The following is a 25,619-nucleotide window of genomic DNA, read 5'->3' on the forward strand; positions in this document are numbered from 1 at the left end:
ATTTCTGGGAGCCTCTGTAATACCATGAAGCCTCAAAAATTGAATAAAAATCCCCAAAATAATAAATCAGATGTTGACACCTAGCCGAGGTACTGCTCAGTGACACAAGCAGGCGGAGCTGAAAAATGTAGATGATGCCTTCTGCAATCCTCACAACTGAAGGGAAGAAACCCACATCTCTTTTGCACTGGAATTGAGGATTAGAGGAAGAAAAATTATCCCACTTCTTCCCCCACATACACTTAAGTGATTTCCTTCTGTAGCTGCTCTGCTGATGCAAGTTGAAGACTTTTCTGTTTTGAGGTGGAAAGGTTGCTTTGTGATATAATTTTATCAGCAAGGGAGAATTGTGCTGCCACCTCCAATCAGATTTAAAAGCTGAAGGACAGGAACAGTTAAAGAGCACAAGTACCTCCAGGCAAGCTTGTGAGATCGATTTAAAAACTGTTTCCTGGGCTTACTAAAAACATTTGCATTGGCAACAGCAGGAAGACATCACCAGCTGTAGGACTGCATTTTCCTGCTGCAACAGAGAAATTAGCATTTTTGAAAATTGTGGCTCTGTTGATTTCTGTATAGCCCTTTTGTTCAAAAGGCAAATCTGTTTGGATAAGGGCCTCTTCATTTCCAATCAATTTCCTTAGATCTCCTACTGCTTTAATTGCCACTGATGAGGAAGTGATGAAGGGCCACTTTTCATTAACTGATCGTCAATGCCTCCCCAGAGACAAAACCCGAATAAAAGCACCTTCATCATATTGGTTGTAAAAGTCAACTGCAGTGCTTACAACCTTCTTTACAAGAAGGGCTATGTCAGGAGGGCTTGAATTTGCAGTGGAAACTTAAGCCAATCCCCTCTGGTTGAAATCTTTCAACTTGGCTGACAACAGAATATTGGAGAACAGAAGATGTATGTACAATCTGTGCACTCCCTTGATGTTTAATGCATAAAATTTCCTCATATTCCAGTTCAAGTTATGTCAAATATGCTACATTTAATGAGTACAGAAGATGGTATAAAGTTATTTTGGGACAACAGCCAAATCCCTGCAATCTTTCACAGGCAAAAACATATTCCACATACTATACAAAAGAACAAAAACAGGAAAAAAAGAAAAAAAAAAAAAGACTTAGAGACTTACCCCCTGTTTTACTAAGGTGCGCTATGTGTTTTAGCGCGTGCTAACTTCTAATGCCTCCATAGACTAACATGCACACGTTAGTGTTTAGCGTGTGGTTAGCGCATGCTAAAATGCTTAGCGCACCTTTGTAAAAGGAGCTCTTAGAGAGGAGATACATGGTATATATACATCAAGCATAGGAAGAAAGTCATTTTAGAGGAAAGAGAGCACAGTACAAAGCTGCAGGAGATGAGAGGATTGACTCAGAGGCAACGCTAGGAAATATTTCTTCATGAAAAGGGCAAAGTAATGTGTGATGACCCTCCAACAGTGGCAACAAAATACAATTAATGGGGAAACCAAGAAGGGTTGCGATATGATCACTAATTGTAAAGAAGTGAAGGAAAAGACAGAAATGAACCAGTGTCTGGCATTACACGAGGAACAAGATTGAACAGACTAGAGGGGTCTTAAGGTCCAATATCTGCCATCAAATTCTGTGTGACTGACTGCTGTGAATACACAGGCTTCAATGTATATGAGCAAATGCCAGTGGTAAATAGGCCACTCCACATGCAAAGCCACCTGCAATCATCATTCATGTTAAATGACTTGAATATGAAAATGGTTTTATTAATTTTAAAATAAAAGCAATAGTTTTAGTTTAGATTTTTTTTTTTATTGGGGACAAACACTATGTTTTACTTACATTCCATGGGGAGAAAAAAATTCCAGCGTAAACAATGAACTGAAGCAGTACTTAACTTGCAAAGTTATCGTGCTTTACTCGACCATATGCAAAAAACTTACTGCCCACGTTTCTGTGTACAGTAACACAACATCAAAAGCAACACAGTTTTTATTTATATATATATATTTATATATTATATATATAAATAAAACATAGGTAAATTTTCCAGCCCTACATGGATATGTAATCACAGTATAAAGCACACAAGGAAAATCAATTTGCAGTTTCATATGCACAACACAGATCATATCATGTAAAGCAGTGATAAGTTGTGTGACCTACAGGTCTCATCTTTGAACAAATAAAAAAAAAATCTTAACTTGTTGCATAAAATTAAGAGTCCTAAGAATTTAAATTAGTTTAGAATTCCTAAAGTGTTCAATTTTTTCAACCGTTGAAGATTTAAACTTATGATGTTCAAATGGCCCAGTATTATTCTTTATCGTAAGGGCACACAATTTGCTTCAATGAAATTTTTATTTTCCATATTTAAAACCAAAAATAACCACATACATGGATATGATCTTCTCTAGTTAACTCACCTCAGTGACAAAGTTTCTAAACTGTGCTATATTAATAGATACAATTAAGAAACTTAAAATACATTAAGGTGTTTTTAATTAAATCATAATAAAATTAACAAAATAAACTTATCACCAAAAAAAAGGAAAAGCAACTATTATGGTTTAGATACTACAGAAATGTTGTAAGTGCTGTAGTAGTCTAAAACAGGAAAGTTACAATAATACAGGAAGCATTTGATTTTCTCTGGTGCTCTCTGATTTGGGTCCAGTCAAATGCCCATCAGGCAGTGCTGTCCAGTGTTTGTCCCAAAGTGTTTGAGTTAGCCGGTTTGAGGAGAATCACTTTCCATTTCTGGTTTCACACATCTAGGACAGAAATACAGAGCTTTTACAAACAGAGCACAGCACAGCATTGCTACATCCTCTCGGCAAGCGTGAAAACAATCCCCACATTATCACTGTGGTCAAATAATTAGATTAATTTGAATTTGATAAACAATTTTTATGGTGGGAGGTCATTTGGGGTAATCAAATTTCTAAATGTTGTTGTGAGGTTAAGAGGCCAGGGGCTACACTGTAATGTCACAACCAACTATAGCCACAGGACTGGAAAATAATCACAGGCAAAGTACTGACACTGATATACAGACACTGTATTACATTTTAATTACTCACCCCAAAGAGAACAAAAAAAAAACTCCAAAAAAACAAAAACCTGAAGTGTTGGTTCACATTAAAAATATTTTAGTTGTTTTTTTTTGGGGGGAGGGAGGGGGTAAATAATTAAAAGGGAATAAGATGACCAATTTGCTCACCATTCCCATGGCTTTGATTGTGGCACTTGACCATTTTAAGAAGTTTGATTACACTTCTCCCTCCGTATTCGCTTTGATAGGGGATTAACAGAACCGCAAATACAGAAAAACTGCGAATAACTTTTTCATTTGTTATTCGCTGTTTTCTATTCAAAACCATCGTGAATATGGTGAAACAGCAAATAACATGGTGGGACACCTGGCCTGTTCCTGAAGGAGAGGCAAATTACAGTGAAGAAAGTGCCGGGAATCAGCGATTTTCTCTGTAAATGCTTGAAATCAGCGATTTCTCTATGCAAGCTGATGTAATTTGGGAGGGAGGTGCCAGCAAGCTAAAAACCGTGAATAATCAAAACCGTGAATGCTGAAACCGCGAATACGGAGGGAGAAGTGTACTCCCAAATGGTCTCTCTCTATGATTAGACTAATTTGAATTAGAGAATGTACTCTGACTGTGGTTACATGGGGGGGTTCTATTCTATGTTATTGACAGTGATTTTCACAGAACTCCATCCCCTTGTGTACACCAATTCATTGAAAAGTTACCTGCTTCCTCTTTCACCTACATTTTACAGCCCTTTGAAGAAACTGAAGTTTCTTCTATGTTAACAGGACACCCTGAAACTTAAATCTACAGTAGGATAATAGGATCTTAACATATTTAATATTACATGGTTATGGCATTACTACACATCAAAATTAAAAGGCTGAAAGAAAGAAAAATACACACATTTAGAAGGGCTTTACTCAGGTGCTCTAAGGCTGACGTTGTTAAATCCAAAGGACCACAAATCCGTCTAATTTCAGGTTTCCAACAACAAATATAATCCTAAGGCTCTTTATAGTAGTCTAATATTCCTAACAGGTTTGGTTAAACATCTCAATACTTATTAATATGCTGAAAGTCCAGCAGCAAGGTATGCTATCCAGTCATTTGAACTGAGTGTCACATATGATTATCTCCTAGTTGTCGAGAAGTTATATGAAAAGAGCTCCTAGCTCTGAATGAGTCAATTCCCTTGAGGCTAGAGTAGTAGACTTGGAGGAGCTGAATGAGACAGAAAGGTACATAAAGGACACCTACAAGGACACTGTAGAAAAGTCCCATATCCAGTCTGGCAGCCCCTGTGGTATCTTGGAGGAGAGAAGTACCCAGGATGTGCCCATCAGGAGATACAATATTTTCTCACATAAAAGATGTGTCTCCAGGGGCATCTGCCCAGGAAGGAAGGGTTAAGACAGCTGTTGTAGTTGGTGATTCAGTCATTAGGCATGTAGATAGCTGGGTGGCTGGTAGACATGAGGATTACCTGGTCACTTACCTGTCTGGAACAAAGGTAGAGGACCTCATATGTCACCTAGATAAAGAGATTAGGTTCTTACCTTGCTAATATTTTTTCCTAGTAGATAGGTATGTCATTCTGAACAAGTGGGTTACATCTTGGTGCTTGCGAGCCTTGCAGAAGGAATCCACTCCAGATTTTGAATCCCTCCTACTTCACAGAGGGCTCTGCTTCTCCCCTAGTTAGTTCCAAAGCAGGCAACAGCCCCTTTTAGAAACAGATATGAAGAAGGGGGGTATGGGGAAACTCCCTGAAGAACCAGAGTGTTCTGCTCTGAAATCATAACAAACATATCAACACTGATCACCAAAATAGTGAAATAATCATGACAAATAAAACATTAATGGAGCTCAAACAATGTCTCAAAGTATCCTAACAACAGACTATTCTTCATACCCTAAAGGTCTGCCTGCATCCAACTAACAGGTTTGGACACAAACATTCTGAGTGAGACATTAGGTAGGCACAGAAATAATGACAGGGCAGGGGTCCAGAATGACACATCTATCTACTAGAAAAGATATTAGCAAGGTAAGAACCTAATCTCTTTTTCTAGAACAATAGGTATGTCATTCTGACTCGTGAGTTGCTTGCAGAAGACGTCAATCATTTTCTTCTCTCTGCCCCCTTCTCCTTAGTCCATACCAAAGCAAGCGATAACCCCTAGGAGAGAAAATAAAAACAAGGGGGGGAGGGATCTCTTGAAACTCCCCAATCCAAATAAGTTCAATCTGCTCTACAATAGTAAATAAGAGTCGATGAACAGCTACCCAACAGGCAACAATTAATGGTGGAGAAAGAAACCATCTACCTGTGTGCAACCGGCACTAACACTTGTACAGCTCTGAGCAAAATAAAATATGTTGATAATAAATTTTGGCACTAATATGCTGCCATTCAAAAGGTTCCAATTCCCTTTCTTGGCTGCCTTGAGCCAAGCCGCTGGAAACACTTCCCAGCTTACTAGCCAATGCAGTTATGACAAACATCTGACAGGGTGGGGCATAAGGAATTGTATGCTGTTCTACGGGAAAGAGGATTATCTGTAACCTGTCCTGGGCTCTTTGGAGAGGACGGGATAGAAATAAAATAAAATAAATAAATCAAGGTAAGAACCTAATCCATCCTTCTTGTGCATATAGCATACGATTCCTTACAGATGGGATGTACCTGAGCAGTCTCTTAAGTCTAGGGCAGGATAGAGTAGCCTTGTCCTCTTGTGCCGTCATGTCCAGTCTGGAAAGTTTTGTAAAGGTATGGAGAGTAGACTATATGGCTGTCCTACAAATTTCATTGGCTGGCACTGCCCTGGACTTTGCTCAGAAGAAAGCCACACTTCTAGTAGAGTGAGCTTTTACTGCAATTGGTGACTGCTTGACACAGCCAATTTATGCCAAGGAAATAGCCAAATAGATCCATTGAGAATTAGACACCTTAGAGGCTGGTTTTCCCCAGTGGCTAGCACTGGTCAAGACAAACTGACAGACAGAAGTCATTTGTCTCCTCAAGATAAAGGAAGACTCTCCTGACATCCAGCACTTCAATACTTTCTCCTATTTCTTCTTGCTTGTGGGCTGAAAAATGGGAAGCTATACCTCCTAGTTGACAAGAAATGCCTAAAACACCTGCGGCATAATCCATATAACTAAGGAAAGACTCTCTGCAAGAGAATGCCCGCAGTCCGACACTCAAAAAGATTGTGACCAAGAAGACTGACTTCATGGTTAGTCATAAGAGAAGCCTCAGACAGAGGCTTATAAGGCCCTTTAGCAAGGGCCCGCAACACAATGTTGGGATTCCACATAGGGACCAGTCTCCATATCGGAGAGCTGAGCCTGAGAGCTCCCTTCAGGAACTTGGAAACATCTGGATGAGAGGTTAACTTTCTAACCACTCAGGCTCTGCAACATGAAAGACCAGATATTTGAACTTCGAGAGATCCGATCACCAGGCCTTCTAAACCTTCCTGAGAAAGAACAGGTCCTCAGAAATGGGAGCCCTAACTGCTTCTCCTTACACCAGTGCTGAAAGAGTTTGCATACTTTTGCATAGGCTGCTATAGTCGCTGGCTTCCTTGATTGTAAAAAAAGGTCATGATAACCATAACCGAATATCCTGGTGCAGCAGTAGTCCAAGATAGCTGTCCCACTGCAACTAGACTAGATCCGAGTACCACAGATAATGCGGTCAATCCGGGGCCACAAGAATTACCAAACCTCAATAGGCCACTATTCTGTGAAGGACCTGGCCTAGAATCAGCTATGACGGGAATACATACAGAATCCCCTTACTGTTGACGCTTCCTAGCTTGAACTGTCATCTGAAGAAACGAGGGGCTTTCCTGTTGTCTGCCGAGGCCATGAGATTGAATGTTGGTAGCCCTCGGCATTTCACAATGCAGTTGAATGCTCTCTAGAACAAGGACCATTCCCCCAGATTCAAGGTCTGGTAGCTGAGATTATCTGCCTGGACATTGTCCACTCTTGCTACAAGAACCACTGCAATAACCTGCAGCTAAAGAGTAACTGGGCCTCCACCTGCAGTGGAGTGCTCTTGGTTCCCCTGCAGGTTCTCTACATCTGATGAAGGACATTCTCTACAGTTCCACCTTCTCTATAGTGTCCTTTATGTACCTTTCTGTCTCATTCAGCTCCTCCAAGACTGCTACTCTAGCCTCAAGGGAACTGACTCATTCTTTCAGAGCTAGGAGCTCTTTGATGTATGCCACAGCTGTGGCATTGTCTAACAAGACTCTGTTTTACCTTGCTGCCACATCTGGAAAAACTGTATCTGGCCGAAGGGAGGGGGGCAGGGTGCCCTCCGGTGTTGCTGGCCAGGCTGGATATTGTGGCAGATACTATTTACGACACTCACCTGTCCATAACACGATTTTCCACAGTCATGAAAGGAACAGAGACTAGAACTCCTATAAAACTCATGGTTTGCTGTCCGGCAAGGATTTGGGATGACGATCCATCATGCTGGACATCAGGTCAACCAGTGCTCTTCCAGAAAACCTGACCCTTAAAAGGGAGCTTGCTCACCATGGTTTTAACCACCTTGTCTCCCACCTGATCTAGAGCATTCTGCAGGCAGAAATTTAATAAGCTGATGATTTACTCATGACCCTGAGCATGTTGTAAATAGTGTCTGCCACATAGTCCAGCCTGTGCTTGCATCAAATTCTCACTGCAGCTGGAAATGGAGAAGGAATTTCTGCCCCATACAAGCAAGGGTGGCTCCAGCGGCTTGTCTCTTCGGGCTGCCTTTTATTCAGGTTCCAAAACCTGAAACCCTCGACCCCTCATGTTCCCACATGATTCTTCGGGGGGGAGCTGATCTCTAACAAGCCTCCTGGCCAATCGCGGGGTCAAACCATCCACTGCTCCCAGGGGATCTAACCCCGAGCTCCCAAGTGGTAACACAAGCTAGCCAGTCAGGTGCACTTTTAAAAGAGTGGCCCTCCTGGCTGCAGACCCCAATGTCTGATCCTTCTCCCAGGCAGAGCTGTGGGAATCCTTGAAAGATCAGATTAAAACAACAACAAAAAAATAAATCTAGGGCAGAGCAGGTGGAAAGACATCTTTTCAACTTGCTGAGGAGAGGGAGCACTGCCTGGAGAGATAAGGGGGTGGAAAGAAGAAAATGACTGAGGTCTTCTGCAAGCAACTCGTAAGCTGTTTGCACAGGAACAGTCATATTAATTTGGAAATGCTTGTGCTAAAAGGGCCTTCAAATGCTTCTTAAATTCAACATTTGCACTCTTAACTTAGTTAACGTTTCCAGGTCATTAGCCTGAGAGAAGTTACACTGATCAAGTCCTCAAGAAAACAAAAAGAATCTGCATCACTATTTACTCCAAGGTAAAAAAAAAAAAAGAATGTCTTCCTGGCCAAGAGAATGTCTCACCAGTATCATCAGGACTCACTCACCATCCAGTTTGGTTTCATGGAGAAAAACACAAACATATTGCTTCCCAGGTTGTTCAACTATGTCAGTGTTTGCTAGGGCAAATTAACCTTCCAGTGGGTTCTAGCAAACAAGCATGTTAGGCCCCTTATCATAATATAAATATATTTATAACACCCCCTCCCTGCCCAAACATAAGAACACCAGTCATTAACCTCTTATATTTAATTAAGTCACATTACTGTAGCGTTTCATATCCTTAACATCCCTCTAATCACTTTTTCAGGCTTCAAATTCCTGGCACCATTTGGATGCCTTTGAGTTTGCTTGAGGATTGAAGGCTCCAACAAGACAACAGGGTCTGTAGACATTGAAGAGACCACTTTTTACTATGTGATGGCCTGATGATTCCAGGGGCTAGGTGGATGCCAACAGATGCTAAGTTCTTAACCTTTATGGGCAGACACAGCAGCCAGAATTGACATCATCACTTCTTTCCTGTAGGAGGCAGGGAAATATTAATGCTCTCTGTTTCCCGCCCCCCCCCCTTCCAACATTTGGCCACATGCACATGACTTTGTACTTGCTGCTAGTGGTTCCAGGCTGAAAAAAATCACCTCAGCCTGACACTGTTATGACACCGGTGCCTCATAGGACTGAACCTTTTCAGATCTGATTCTACACACCTTTTGTCCGTTTATACAAAATAAAAGGCCAGAACTAAAAGGCCAGACCAACAACAAAAAAAAGACAATGTAAACATACATAAGACAATTCTTCCTGTGATGGAAAGGACCCAGGATTACATATAGTTTTAAAGTCTCTAGCATAGGAAAGCCAATTAACTGCAGTTGTAGCAGCACAATCAGAAAAAAAATACTTGCACTCACTGCTTTTTAAGTAATTGCCACTAAGGCTTAATATTCCCTGCAATAACAAATGGTATCAGTTAAAATATTGTCCAATAAAGCAAAAGGGTTTTTCATAATTGTAGCACAGCAATGTAGAAAACATTTATTCTATGTTTCACTGAAAGCTGTCATGGATCTCTAACAAAAGGCTGCTGCCTCATTTTTCCTCTGAGGTTAATCTAGGAAACACATGTGTTGCTCAAATTTTGAATCCACTAGAAAAACAGTACATTAAATGGAATATTTATAAGTTACTTCTGGGGAAAGAAAGAAGCTGATACATACAACTAATCAAAGAGAAAATGATGAAAAGTTAAAAAAAAGCCTAGCCAGTTTTTAATCATCCATAATTGTTAAGTTTGCTTGTTTGTGGAGTATGATTGGACACTTGTGAAAGGAAGACTCACACAGACATTGGTCCATTTCCTGTTCTTGGCATATCTGTACTTTGTTGGTCCAGCTCAGACAGCAACTTTAATATATTCAATGCAGCCTAAAATTTAAAAAGGCAAACCAAAATTAATGCTCAAATTATATTAAATATTGGATTTTAGATCAAGACCAGTGTTAAGTGCCAGGATCATCAACATGAAGGCTGGCTACCATATTATACTGGTCTATGCTCAAATGATGTTTCCAGAACTTAAAAAAAAATACCCAACCCATAACAACAAAACCTAACCTCCCCAATTATAACCTTTTCAAGCTGGGCTCACAGGTTTGGGTCTCTCTGACTGCCTTCACCTTCTCCTTTAGTTTTACATATACAACAAAATTCAAGAGAGGTGTAAGATGTTTGGATAAGGACCTGGCTACAACTTTCAGCCTACAATAATTTTCCATGTATGGTACTTTATTTTGTTCAAGTTTCAGCCAGGGTTTCCATCATGTCTTTGCTGATGCAACAACTGGATGGTTGGCTAGACTGGAGTGAGCTTAGATGACAATTTCAGCAGTTGGAACCTAGGACAACAGCAGGTGGACTTTAGTCTATGGCCCAGAAATATCAAAGAAGAGACAATTTAATTTAATCAGGTATTTTTAATGAGAATAACTAATGGGCAGACTGGATGGACCGTTCAGGTCTTTATCTGCCGTCATTTGCTATGTTTGATGCAAATTTTAAATGTGGCAGTCAACAGTACCACCTCATTGCTACTGTGTTGACTATTTTTCATGAAGGAGGCCTCATCTAACTGCATCAACTTTGATTGGCATGATTTCACCCTCAGTGATGAGGCTGAGTGGAGGGAATGTCCCACCCCAACCTGAAGGGGAGTAACACTTGGTTAAGACTCCAAACTAGGGTTACCAGACTTCCGGATTTCCCTGAATATGTCCTCCTTTTGAGGACATGACCGGAGGCCAGGACGGCTTTTCAAAACACGGTACTTTGTCTGGGTTTTGAAAAGCTTTCCTCCACATCATGTCGGGCAGGTCAACTGCGCGTGCGTGGATGTCACACAATGATGTCGCGCACGCTTGCACGTGATGTCATCATTGCACAACCGCCCATAACCTCCTCCATAACGAGAGCAGGTGGCGGGGGGTAGGGATGGTGGAATGGGGCAGGCCTAGGGGGGCGGGTCTAGGGGGGGGTCTGGATTTTCCAAATGGAAAAATCTGGTAACCCTACTCCAAACGTTTAAGCATACTGTTCACTTCAGCAAAACAGGCGCTTGAGAATGTCACCCAGCTACACATAAAATGAACTTAAGACGGCCTTTTACTGAAAAAGGGACAGGAAATATTGTAATGCTATGTGTAGGACTACATATAATTCTGAATGTATTATCCATCATACCGCAGCCCATACCACACTCTCACCCTTACTTGCTAGCTCAAGCTCTCTGGCATGGGACTGAACAGGAGGAACATCTCCTGGATCTATAGATATGGAAGATGGGGAACACCAAGTGGTCGGCAGGTGAAAAAGGATAGCCTCTTTAAATGCCCACTGCTGGCCCTCCCCAGTTGATGACTACAATCCTAGAAGTAAATCAAAATGCAAAATGGAGACCTCCCCTAATTCAAGAAATTAATAATACATAAAACTTCTAAAGGTTTTAACTTCATATACCAGTTCTATAAATATGAGGCTTGCAAAACTTGAACAACATTTAGAATTTTCCTAAAAATATGTCCAAGTAAACTTGTGAAATGCTGTGAGGCTACCATAATGATCAGAAATGAAGTATCGCATTGCTGAACAAAATACAAATAAAAACCCCACATAGGAACACTGCCCATCTGTTAAGAGATTAACAGTAGACAAACACAGAATTAAGCATAAGAGACCTAGAAAGCTAGATCATATACTATAAGAACTTGAAAAACTGTATCCTAAGTGAAACGGGATGTAAATTGCTCACATACCATGTCATGGCAGGATTCTACATCCTTCCCAATTCCATGGCTGATCAACGATGGCTGAGATGAACAGTTTATAAGGGACACAAATTCATTTTTGTTGTTTTTTGGAAAGTCTTTGTATTCAACCTGAGAAAAACAAGATACGTTGAAAAGGATGAGAAATAATTTGCTTCCTTTCTACTAAAATCAGATGCAGTATAAAAAGATTTATAGTATAAAAACTTGCCTCAAGAATAGGATACAGTTAATGTGTTTTACATGAATATCCAATCTCTAAATAAATCCAAATAAAAATAAATAAGTTCTGTTGGCCCGCTGTATCTGCGGGTTCCATACCTGCAGATTCAGCCAATAGCGTCACCTTTACATTCTGTCTTCGGCCCTGCTGCAACAGCAGTAGTTGTACTCAAAAGGCTGCCTGGGCCTGCACAGGCCTTTCCCTCTGACCCAGCCCACCCAGGAAGTTGTGTCAGAAGGGGCGAGCTGGGTCAGAGGGAAAGGCCTGTGCAGGCCCAGGCAGCCTTTTGAGTACAGCTGTTGCTATTGCTAAAGGGCCGAAGACAGGATGGAAAGGTACAATGGGAGTGGGGAACCTGATAGAGCGAGGGACCAAATTTCTGGCAATATATCAAGCCTTTATTTACTACTTACACTGCCAGCTTTTCTTTTCCCCTGAAGGATTATAAATTAAAACTTAATTCAGACAAAACTAGGTTTTTCTTGGTCTCTCCATCTAAATGCGAAGAAGAGAGTCCGATTCTGAATGGAATCAGATATCCTATTGCTTCAACCCATCAAGATACTGAGTGTCCATCTGGATATAAATTTATCAATGGCCACAAAGGTTGATGCCCTGGCCTGAAAATGTTATTTCATATTATGGAAGCTTTGTGTAATCAGACCTTATTTTTATAATTTCTTTCAATTATTAGTTCAATCACTTGTTTTGGGTACTGTAGACTAACATAGAAACATAGAAATTGACGGCAGCTAAGGGCCACGGCCCATCCAGTCTGCCCACCCTAATGACCCTCCCCTGCCTTTACTTTGCGAATATTGTACATATTGTACATCTGGGAGGTTTCATAAAAGCTTTTATCGATTTTGATTGATACAAAACACTGCAGTACATTTCATTTTTAGATTGAAAAAGGCAGATCATATATAACCCCATACTATAGAGAATGGCATTGGCTCCCTGTTGAGGCCAGGGTGCTGTTTTAAGTTGGGATGTTTGTGTTACAAGGTTCTGTGTGGTATGGCCCCAGGGTAGCTAGTTGATCATTTTAACTTTTCCAATTTTAGACGTTCCTTATGCATATCAGCATTATTTGATTTTCCATTGGTCAGGGGATGTCATTATAAAAAAGATACCATACTCGATTGCTTTCGTATCAAGCTGCTTCTTGGGATTCTGACCTTCATCAGTTATTTTCTACCTCAATATCTTATGCGATTTTTAGGAAATTGTTATTTATATGCAAACTTTTTGTAATATTATTCAACTGAGATGTTTTGGAAATAGTTTATTTTATAGTTCACTGTTGATATTCAGCTTTTCTTAAAAAGTATTATTTGCGGTATATAAATGCTATGTTATGTATATACATTTCTCCCTCCGTATTTGCGGTTTCAGCAATTGTGGTTTCGATTATTCATGGGTTTTCGCTTGCTGGCTCCTCTCCCCCAAAATGACATCAGCTTGCATAGAGAAATCGCTGATTCCAAGTGTTTACAGAGAAAATCGCCAATTCCCACCGTGTTTTGCCTCTCCTTCAGGAACAGGCCAGGTCTCCCACCATGTTATTTGCGGTTTCACCATATTCACGATGGTTTTTAATAAAAAACAGCAAACATATGAAAAAGTTATTCATGGTTTTTCTGTATTCGCAAGTCTGTTAATCCTCTATCACAGCAAATACAGAAGGAGAAGTGTAAAGTACCTAACACTTCAACACGTCAACCTAGTTACCTGCCAGTTAAGGTACAGCTCTCCTCCAAGAGATTTACTAAAATTTTCTTCTAGTTTACATACTGAATTTTATCACAGGAACCCTTGCTCAAGCTTCTCCCTTCCAATTTTATGAAGTTGGTTTTACATGCAAAAAAGAGGGCTTTTCTAAAACTGTATGGCCACATATATGCATGAAAGTTGGTGTATGTAAAGTGTGCTTACTTTTACATGATCTGTACACAGATGTCCTGGGAACATAATTTGGCCAGAACTGCAATGTGTACATGTATTTTCTAAGATACAAGCATCATTTACACCTTTTTAGGAGCTGGCATAAATTGCATGCTATTGACGCTGGTTCTGGGTGATTATTTTATAAATGACACATAGGTATAGGCATTTTTCTGGAGGTCACACAAGGATTAATTTTGTTACAGGATGCTTATGTGCAAAAGTCAAGTCACCAGAAACCAATTTTCAAAACTAACAGGAATCATACAGGCAAAACCATCATTTTATCTATAACAGGTTTTCCATGGACAGTAGGGTTGATCAGAAAAAGAAATGGGTGACATCTCATGATGATCTTCAGAAGGATACTCATGCCTTAAATCTTTTGAAGCTTGATTACTGCAATTCTCTTTCTACAGGATTGTCTAAAAAAAGAATAATTATATGTGATCCAGTTACTTCAAAACATTGCAGCTAGTTTCTTTTGAATAAATCCCGTTTGGATAGTGTCATTCCTTAACTCTCTTGTTTCATATTTAAACTTTTATATAGATTGTGCGTCTTGAATATCTTTGTCATCTTATTTTTTTATAACTACTTGTCAAACTAGAAGTTGCTTCGTAAATATAAGCTTTATTTCCAAGTTTTAGATTCTTTGTGAAAGACAACCTTCTGTTATGCTGCTGTTAGACTTCTTTTCCTTTGGAACTACAGGTAAAGCATGATTATTTGAGGTTCAGTAAACTACTTAACAGGTGTGTCAAACTCAGGCCCACGAACCAATCTGGCTGCTGGCTAAATGGGTTATTTTAGGGGTTTGGACATCTGACGACTCCCCCTCATTTTGGGTCTGGGGCAATCATCTTCATGCTCTGATGTTGTTAGAATGAGGTCAAGTGCGACATTCCTTTCGACAAAAAAAAAAAAAAATTCTTGCTATATGGGGAGATTACGTACATTACGTACCTCTCTTGAATAAATTTTTCAAATATCTATATTAAATCGAGACAGCGATGAATGCTTTTCTCCTCAGCTTGTCTGAACTATATCAACTTAATCATTGTTTAGAGTCTTTAAAGGAGAAGAGGCCTCAGATCCCCGTGCGTTATAAGTAAGTTAATTGGACAACCGCACTAGAAAGGGAAGAAACCTCATTGGCCCTACTCTCCCTATGTACACTCCCTTCCACATCAGGCTAACAGCCTTATTTTTTTTTTTTTTTTTTAATTTATTCATTTTTGAATTCTTACAAGTGAATTAAACATATTATAATCAATTATCATATGACACTTGTATTTACAAACAAATCTTCTTATAATATAGAATAAATCCCCCCCATTTGTCAAAATTCCTATTTCCATATGATATACATTCCCCATCCCACCCCTATATATCTACTACCCATGTGCTAAGATATCTGATCATTAGAATAATTAGTCAATGGTTCCCAAATTTTTTTAAAATTGTGAAGATTCCCTTGTTGTAACGCTAACACCTTTTCCATTTTATATATATGACAAACTGAGTTCCACCAAAATGTATAATTTAATTTAGTATAATCCTTCCAATTTTGAGTAATTTTTTGCATGGCGACCCCTGTCAATATTAATAATAACTTGTTATTATTTGCAGAAATCAGACTCTGAGTTCTCATTGCTGTACCAAATAATATAGTGTCATATGAGAGTCCTACATGGTTTTCTAATAACTTATTAATTTGGGGCCAAATTAGTTTCCAAAAAGCATTTACGCAGGGACAAAAAAAAATTAAATGATCTAACGTCCCAACTTCTATTCTACAATACCAGCATCTATTGGATCTAGTGCTATCTATCTTTTGTAAACGCATAGCCTTATTTTTTAATTCTCTGTAGTACCTGGAGTAGAGAGTGGGGTGTGGCCTCGTGATCGCAAGGAGAGAGCTGATGGGTGGGATGATATTTTTTTGTCTTCTTTTTAATCTTGGGCTGGGATGCTGGCTTCTTGTCTCTTTGTTTATGCCTGTATATTTCCAGCCATGTTTATTACTTGCTGTCTACATTTGGGTTGGGGGTGGGGGGTTAAGGGATACTCTGTATAACTGAGGTGATATTGATTTACTGTTTATTCTCCTTTTCTAACTGTATTTTGCGATACCTTCAATAAAAATTGTCATACCTAAAGATGCATGTGGTGTAGTAAAAAAAAGTATATTCTCTTTCTAATGGGTGAGTGGTTCTTCACAAGTCAAAACAATTTAAATTGCTGCATAAGGTCCTATATTTTGTGCCACATTTTAGGTTTTTTATATGACACATTGAATTTACTATCTAAGATAGGATCTAATATGTGTGGTGAACTGTTCATTTTTAAAGCTTCTGACAAGGAATTGTAGAAATATGGGTCATCTATGTTTGGTGCATATAAATTTAGTACAGATATCAGTTTACCATTTACATTTAGGTTTACTTTTATCCATCTACCACAGGTATCTGTTTTATGTGATAATATAATCATTACTGGTCTATTTCTCAACAATAATGAAACACCATATTTTTCCCCTCAGCCAGAGAGTATAAGGGTGGATGAGACTATTTAGGCCCTCTTTTACTAAGGTGCGCTAACCGATTAGCGCGCGCTAAACGCTAACGCGTGCATGTTAATCTACGGACGCGTTAGTGTTTAGTGCACCTCAGTAAAAGAGGGGTTTAGTTTTCAATTTTTGAGATTCAGTTTTTGATAGAGGTCTCTCTTGTGATAAAACTAAATCAGATTTAAACTTTGAAACAATCTAAAATTTTAATCCTTTTGATTAAATTATTTACTCCTTTCACACTGAATGTACCGTATTTTCGCGGATATAACGCGCACCGTTGTAAAACGCGCACAGGGGTATAGCGCGCAGAAATCACGATGATATGTACAAAAACTTTTCTATACCGCGCTCAGGCATATAACGCGCATGCTGCCCGACTCTCCTCTGGCCACCCCGACTCTCCTTTCGCTCTCCCCGACTCTCCTCTGGCCACCCCGACTCTCCTTTCGCCCTCCCCGACTCTCATCTGGTTGCCCCGACTCACCCTGACTTTCGGTGCACTGCCCCGACTCTCCTCTGGTTGCCCCGACTCACCCTGACTTTCGGTGCACTGCCCCGACTCTCCGTGCCTGTCCCCCTTGAAGTCCTGTCACCCTTGAAGGTCTGCCTGTCCCCCTTGAAGATCTGCCTGTCCCCCCTTGAAGTCCTGTCCCCATCCTGAAAGCCTGATGCCCCCCCTCGACGTCCGATTCTTCTCCCCCCTCGGCAGGACCACTCGCACCCCCACCCCGAAGGACCGCCGACTCCCCGACAATATTGGGCCAGGAGGGAGCCCAAATCCTCCTGGCCACGGCGACCCCCTAACCCCACCCCGCACTACATTACGGGCAGGAGGGATCCCAGGCCCTCCTGCCCTCGACGCAAACCCCCTCCCCCCAACGACCGCCCCCCCCCAAGAACCTCCGCCCGTCCCCCAGCCGACCCGCGACCCCCCTGGCCGACCCCCACGACACCCCCACCCGCCTTCCCCGTACTTTGTGTAGTTGGGCCAGAAGGGAGCCCAAACCCTCCTGGCCACGGCGACCCCCTAACCCCACCCCGCACTACATTACGGGCAGGAGGGATCCCAGGCCCTCCTGCCCTCGACGCAAACCCCCCTCCCTCCAACGACCGCCCCCCCCCCCAAGAACCTCCGACCGACCCGCGACCCCCCTGGCCGACCCCCCCACCCCCCTTCCCCGTACCTTTGGAAGTTGGCCGGACAGACGGGAGCCAAACCCGCCTGTCCGGCAGGCAGCCAACGAAGGAATGAGGCCGGATTGGCCCATCCGTCCTAAAGCTCCGCCTACTGGTGGGGCCTAAGGCGCGTGGGCCAATCAGAATAGGCCCTGGAGCCTTAGGTCCCACCTGGGGGCGCGGCCTGAGACACATGGTCGGGTTTGGCCCATGTGCCTCAGGCCGCGCCCCCAGGTGGGACCTAAGGCTCCAGGGCCTATTCTGATTGGCCCACGCGCCTTAGGCCCCACCAGTAGGCGGAGCTTTAGGACGGATGGGCCAATCCGGCCTCATTCCTTCGTTGGCTGCCTGCCGGACAGGCGGGTTTGGCTCCCGTCTGTCCGGCCAACTTCCAAAGGTACGGGGAAGGGGGGTGGGGGGGTCGGCCAGAGGGGTCGCGGGTCGGTCGGAGGTTCTTGGGGGGGGCGGTCGTTGGAGGGAGGGGGGTTTGCGTCGAGGGCAGGAGGGCCTGGGATCCCTCCTGCCCGTAATGTAGTGCGGGGTGGGGTTAGGGGGTCGCCGTGGCCAGGAGGGTTTGGGCTCCCTTCTGGCCCAACTACACAAAGTACGGGGAAGGCGGGTGGGGGTGTCGTGGGGGTCGGCCAGGGGGGTCGCGGGTCGGCTGGGGGACGGGCGGAGGTTCTTGGGGGGGGGGGCGGTCGTTGGGGGGAGGGGGTTTGCGTCGAGGGCAGGAGGGCCTGGGATCCCTCCTGCCCGTAATGTAGTGCGGGGTGGGGTTAGGGGGTCGCCGTGGCCAGGAGGGTTTGGGCTCCCTCCTGGCCCGATATTGTCGGGAAGTCGGCGGTCCTTCGGGGGGGGGGGGATGTATCGGACGTCGGGGAGTCGGCCGGGCAAGAGGGCTTGGGCTCCCTCTTGCTCCGATCGTGGATGCGGGTGCGGGTGGGAGCGCGTGCGAGCGGTCGTTCGGGGTGGGGGTGCGAGCGGTCCTGCTGGGGGGGTGAATCGGGCGTCGGGCGGGGTGGGAACTATGTTAAAAAACTTTTGTATACCGCGCTCAGGCATATAACGCGCGAGGGGTATGCGCGGTACGTAAAATCACGTATAACGCGCGCGTTATATCCGCGAAAATACGGTAATACATTTCAGAGCCATATCACTGAGTTATAAGATTACCATTATCTAGTCTATATGTTCCAATTTCTATAGTAATACATATAAAAATAATAAATATTATAATACTATCATGATAATAATATCTTAGTGTTGGAGCATCATCCAAGAGCAACAGAACAGCAAATAATATTTGCATATTAATTGACCAAAAGAATTGGGTCAGTAAAGCTACAATAGCATTAAGAAACCTTCTCCAACAAATAAGTATGAATATTAAATAACTTGGTACTATAAAATGCATTAAAATATATTATACTCAAGATTCTTTATCTTTGTCAATTGCAGTGGGGCAGTGGTCTCAAACTTGTGGCCCGGGGGCCACATGCGACCCGCCAGGTCCTCTTTTGAGGCCCTCGGTATGTTTATTATAATCACAAAAGTAAAATAAAACAGTTTCTTGATCATATGTCTCTTTAGCTATAAATGACATAGGAGCACTTCTAATGTTGATGCTGTTCTTATATTATAAAACTCAATAAAATTTCTGAACTAAAAAAAAAAAAAAAAAAGACTTAGCCAAAAGGAAAGATTTATAAACTATATAGAGTTTTACCTCATGCAAAATTGTCATTTCTTTAAGACATTAACTATTTTTTGAGGCCCTCCATGTGCCTGCAAATCCAAAATGTGGCCCTGCAAAGGGTTTGAGTTTGAGACCACTGCAGTAGGGTGTTTATTTTCCAAAAAGAAAAAAAAAAAAAATCATCCAGCAGTGCAGCGTTAGTGAAATCTTTGGATGTATGATTGAGTGTGACCCTCATTCTAGCAGAGTAAAACATACCAAATTTTGAACCTAACTGCTTTAGCTTTGGTCGGTATTCTAATAATTATTTCCTGATTTTTGTGGTTTGTTTATAGTTCTACTTTAGTTCAATTTATTTAATATACCACAAATATAAAACCAGAAGGTAAATCTAAGCGGTTTACAATAAAAGATAAAAAATTTTAACAAAATTTTACTCAGATAGGTGCCTTTCATACTTGTGATTTGAAAGAAGAGATCTTCATTGTAATATTTGTCATCTCAGTTTTAATTTATTCAATTTTAGTTTCACGGAGCAGTTCCTTCCTGGCCTGCAGCTCTTCAAGTATGGTTTGGAAGGCCATATCTTCCAGAGTAGCAGCGTCTGCTTTTTGAGGCGAAGCAGTCTCTAGAGTCTTCCTTTTTCCAGTTTTATTCAACGCCATTCTCAATGAGTATGTAATTTTGTCTGCAATTCTTGGATATTTTATCAATAGACCAGTGATAATTATTGATTTTAATCACAATTTTCCATCTGACACACGCTTTCACGTCGACATCTTGTTTGGCTCCCTAGCACCTCCCTCACATTTGTTTTTCCTACCTGCACAAAGTAATTGTTTAATTGTATAGACTGACACCACCCTCAGCTTATTTTACACTGATCCAATGAAGGAAAAAGGACTCAAGTTAGTCACACAAAGGAACCACCACAGCTTAATAATAATTGGAGAATGCAGTACTTATATAAATGCAAAATGAACTTTCCAGGTAAGGAGTCTTGCACCTGGCTACACAATAAGTCTATTGTATAAGAGAAAAGGGATTTAGGATGGAGTATTTATACTATATGGTCAAATAACTAAAGGCAGCTCACAATTCTGTCTCATTAACAAAGGGTTATAAGTTTGGATGCCAATCCAGAACTTCTATGCAAATTCAGAATACAAATGCATGACAAAAATTAAACACTTCCCTTCAGTATATACTGCTGCCATGAATTTATAAGAACTAAACAAGTTACCTGGATTCCCTGAACACTGGAAAGATAATCTAGTTGCTCAGAAGGTCTAGTGAGGGGACCATGGGGAACATGGCCTGCAGAGTTATTTTTCAGAATGGTTTCAGCAGTAGGTGAAGTACCCCCATATAATAATTCTCTGGCAATCATGGCTGTCACAGTTGCCTTGGCAGGATTCGGAGCTGCACGGTTGAACTCTTTGGCGTTATGTCCTTGATTGGCTCCTACAGCTTGAGCAACTTCTGGCACCATGGGAAGAATTCCAGCAGGAAGCTGTTGATGACTGAGATAAGGCATTCTGAACTCATCCTCCTTATTACCTAAGAGCATAACAGGTATAAATTAAAAAAGAAGAGCTCCTCACAATCAGCAGGAAGTGTTTACTCCCACTGCCTTTTCTTTTGCTGGTCCAAAAGAGTGGAATCAAATTCCAACTCATCTCAGATTGCTGACCGACACTAGCAATTTTAAAAGCATTTTTATTTTAAGGAGCATATCAACAGACAAGAACTGCTGTTAAATGAATCATGTGATTGTATATTTTTTACAATTATTGTAACATATTTAGATATTGACAATTATTGTGATTATATTCTACTTTTATCAATTTTAGAAAACCAACAAAATAGGATTACAGACTGCAATCAAAGAGAGGAATATACTGTACCATCTAATATGTAATATTGGGCTATGTGGACTATGTGCCAGACTTCAAGACTTATAAATCGTATGCAAAACAAAATTTCATACAGAAATGTAACTACAGTTTAACTTAAAATTCCGCATATTATATTATCTATAGCAACTTTTAGATACAAGTCATATTCTTTACTACCTATATTAGCTGAGCCACTGTACTTACTAATTGAAGTTTCTTCTGCACCAGGCTCAAAAAAAGTTACTTTTCTTCCATCCCCTGGTTTCTTCATTGGCGTCTAGAGGAGGGGGGGGGGGAAGGAGGGAGTAGAACCATAAGACAAATTAGAATTATTTTCACCACTCTACCTGGATCTAAATCTACAGATTAAATACTTTTTGTAGTACAATATGAAACCCTGTCATTAAAGGTCATTCATATTAAAGGACTGCCTCCAACTTTTTCAGAAAGATTAGGTTCTTTCCTAGATAATCTCTCTTGTAGATGTGTCTAATGGCCTTGAACCGTAGTTTTCCATCTGAACCCACAAATATTTTCTGGTTTGCTTTAAATCTATTACTTAGTAGTTTCTTCGCATGCCCTCCAGTCCTAGTATTTTTGGAAAGAACAAATAAGCGACTCACATCTACTCATTCCACTCCACTGAGTATTTTTTAAACCTCTATCATATCTCCCATGAGCCATCTCTTCTCCAGTATTCGAGGTACGGCTGCATCATGGAAAGATACAAAGGCATCATAATATTCTCATCTTTGTTTTCCATTCTTTTCCAGATAATTCCTAACATTCTATCTGCTTTTTCAGCCACTGCTGCACACTGGGTTTCAATGTATCCTCAATGAGGACACCTAGATCTTTTTTGCACTTGCTCACATTAAATGTCATCTGCCACTTCGATGTCAGCTCCTGTCTTGCAAGGTCCTCTTGCAATTGTTCACAATCTTCTTGCAATTTAACAACTTTGAACAGCTGTGTCTCTATCAGCAAATTTATCTCACTAGTTATTCCCTTATCTAGTTCTTAGATAAATATGTAAAAAAGCAGCAGTCCCAGCACAGACCCCTAGGGAACCCCACTATTTACCCTTATTCATTGAGAATATTGACCATTTAATCCTGCTCTATGCTTTTCTATCTTTTAACCAGTTTGTAATATATAATAGGACAATATCAACCATTTCACCTTTATCCACATGTTTATTCACCCCTTCAAAGAAGTGTAGAAGATTGATGCTGCAAGATTTCCATTGACTAAATCCATTTGGCTTTGATTCAATCCATGCTTATATACTTTATATGCTCTATAATTTTGTTTTTTATAATAATCTCTGCCATTTTGGCCAACACCAATGTCAAATTCACCCATCTATTTCTCAGACCATCTCTAGAACCCTTTTTAAAAGATGGCGTTATGTTGACCACCCTCCAGTCTTCCGGTACCACAATGGATTTCAAAGATAAATTACTAATAATAGCTCTGTAAGTTCATTTTTCAATTCTATCAGTACTCTAGGATGTATACCATCATGTCCAGATGATTTATTACTCTTCAATTTGTCAAATTGCCCCATTACACCTTCTAGTGTTACAGAGCTTTGTTTCAGTTTCTCTGACTCATCAGCATCGAATACCATTTCTGGCAATGGTATTTCCCTATGTTCCTTGGTGAAGACTGAAGCAAAGAATTAATTTTATCTCTCCACTAATTTAATCTCTCCACTCCACTTTGTCTTCCCTGAGCGCCCCTTTTATATCTTGGTCATCTAGCGGTCCAACTGATTCTTTTCCCAATTTCTTGATTTTAATATACCTAAAAATTTTTTTACTATATGTTTTTGCCTGTAATGCAGTCTTTTCAAGGTCTACCTGCCTTATCAGCACCTTGCATTTGATTTGCCGTTCCTTATGCCATTTCTTGTTTTCAGTTGGATTCTTCTTCCCCTAGCTGAAGGATTTTCTTTTAGCTCTAATAGCTTCCTTTACCTCATTTGTTAATCATAGTGGCTGCCGTTAGGTCTTCCTTTCTCTTTTTTTTAATACATGGAATATATCAGGTCTGGGTTTCCAGAATGGTATTTTTGAATAACATCCATGTTTGATGTAAATTTTCATCTTTACAGCTGCTCCTCTAAGTTTCTTTTTTACCATTCTCCTCATAGTCTCCTTTTTTAAAGTTAAATGCTATTGTATTTTTTTTGTGTACTTACTCCAGAGATTATATAAGATCTGGTCATGTTATGATCACTGATATCAGTGGCCCCCATCAACATGATCTCCTGTACCAATTCATGCACTCTGCTAAGAACTAGGTCTGGAATTGCTTCACCTCTTGTCTGTTCCTGTACCAGTTGCTCCATAAAGCAGTCCTTGATTGCATCAAGCAATTTTACATCCCCCCCCCCCTCCAGCTTGCCTTGCTGTTACATTTACCCAGTCAATATCAGGGTAATTGAAATCGACTGCTAATATTGTGTTACCCAGTTTGCTAGCCTCCTTAATCTCTGATAACATTTCTACATCTCCAAATCCTTCTATACTTCATTGAAGTAAATGTGTGGCCCTTCAGATATCAGTTAAAGCACTGATATTGCATTCTTATTCATTCAAAATCCAAGCACATCGCTATAACTAATTACTATTAAAGCATAAACATTCAGAATAAAAAATGTTTTAAAATGTTTCTGCTATGAGTCACGTGATGCTATAAGCGAGTGAGGACGGCTTCCTGCTTGCTCCGGGGCAACCCTGCTAAATCTTTTACATTTACTGGACTTATTGGCCTCTCAGGGATCGTGTTGCTTTGTTTGAAGGATCCCCCTATTTATGGACAGGTACATCACCCGATCCCAGGACCCTATGACATCCAAAACCGCTAGGAAAGATCACGAACGTGTGCGGCCTACTGAGGGCAAGATGGCGGCTAGTCCCATGGCGGTGGTGTCGCACCTTACGGAGGCAGCCTTGAGCGATATTAAAGAGGTGATCGCACAAGTCCTGGGTCCGAAAATGGAGTAACTCTCTTCCCAGATAACCCATATAGAGAGCATCCTGTCAGTGGCAACGGCGCGCACGGCAGAGCTAGAACAGCGTGTGTCGACACTTGAAGATTCCTCATCGACACACACGACAGACCTGACGACGCTTCAAACTCAGTTGCACGCTCAATTGGAGAAATTGGACGATTTAGAAAACCGATCGCGCCGCTCTAATTTGCGCATCATGGGCATACCTGAAACTGTCTCAGATTGGCTTTTACTGTATACAATGGAGCGTTGGTTGCAGGACGAATTGCCGCTACCCCCATCGTTGGGTCCTCTGAGATTGGAACGGGTGAACTTTCGTCACAAAGTGGAAATCCTGCATCAATATCGGGCTAAGCGGAATGTGCTGCTGTACAATGGAACACCTGTTCGTATTAGTCAAGATTTTTTTGTGGCACTACAGGAAAAACAGAAGCCCTACTATCCTTTGTGCAACAAGCACGTGGAACTTAAACAGCAGTTCCAGTTTAACTATCCAGCTCTTCTCCGGGTTCACTATAATGGTGTCTGGAAATCGTTTCAAACACCGGAGGCTGCTGGGGACGGTTCATAGACAACGGCGCAAAAGACAAAGGCGCGCCCGGACAATTGAGCGCAGTGCGGAGGCACGTGCCGCTTTAAATTACTGTTTTTAGGGCTCAGACGGGGGGGGCGTGGGGGAGGAACCCCCCCACTTTACTTAATAGATATCGCGCCGCGTTGTGGGGGTTTGTAACCCCCCACATTTTACTGAAAACTTCACTTTTTCCCTGTTTTTAGGGAAAAAGTTAAGTTTACAGTAAAATGTGGAGGGTTACAACCCCCCAAACCCCCCATAACGCCCACTTTACTTAATAGACATCGCACCGGCGTTATGGGGGGTTTGGGGGGTTGTAACCCTCCACATTTTACTGTAAACTTAACTTTTTCCCTAAAAACAGGGAAAAAGTGAAGTTTTCAGTAAAATGTGGGGGGTTACAAACCCCCACAACGCGGCGCGATGTCTATTAAGTAAAGTGGGGGGGTTCCTCCCCCACGCCCCCCCGTCGGAGCCCTACAAACAGTAATTTAAAGCGGCACACGCCTCCGCGCTGCGCTCAATTGTCTGGGCGCGCCTTTGTCCCGGCACGCTTTTGACCTGACACCGCTGGGGACTTTATTAAGACTATTCGTGGTGCTTCCTTTGGGGAAATATGAATGTTATTTTTCACTGTAATGGATTTCTGTGGGTCTTGCACACTGTTAGCTTGTTGAGTTTTCTTGTACTAGTGCATTATTAGACTCATTGTTCTATAGCGGCTAATATTTACTGCTAATCGGGTA

General features: G+C 41.5%; 1 protein-coding gene across 1 annotated transcript in view; it reads right to left on the reverse strand.

Annotated features, from left to right (window-relative positions):
- Window positions 1-1,778: 1,778 nt before the first annotated feature.
- The window catches only part of STAU1 (staufen double-stranded RNA binding protein 1), a 97,275-nt gene continuing 73,434 nt past the window's right edge, over window positions 1,779-25,619 (reverse strand). The window contains 6 exon segments of the mRNA XM_033963573.1: window positions 1,779-2,734; window positions 2,736-2,762; window positions 9,782-9,867; window positions 11,751-11,873; window positions 20,623-20,939; window positions 21,482-21,554. Of these exon segments, the coding sequence (XP_033819464.1) occupies window positions 2,677-2,734; window positions 2,736-2,762; window positions 9,782-9,867; window positions 11,751-11,873; window positions 20,623-20,939; window positions 21,482-21,554 (684 nt within the window). The 3' untranslated portion in view covers window positions 1,779-2,676.

Source organism: Geotrypetes seraphini, chromosome 11 (assembly GCF_902459505.1).
Source record: "Geotrypetes seraphini chromosome 11, aGeoSer1.1, whole genome shotgun sequence".
In the NCBI taxonomy this organism is placed as follows: Eukaryota; Metazoa; Chordata; class Amphibia; order Gymnophiona; family Dermophiidae; genus Geotrypetes; species Geotrypetes seraphini.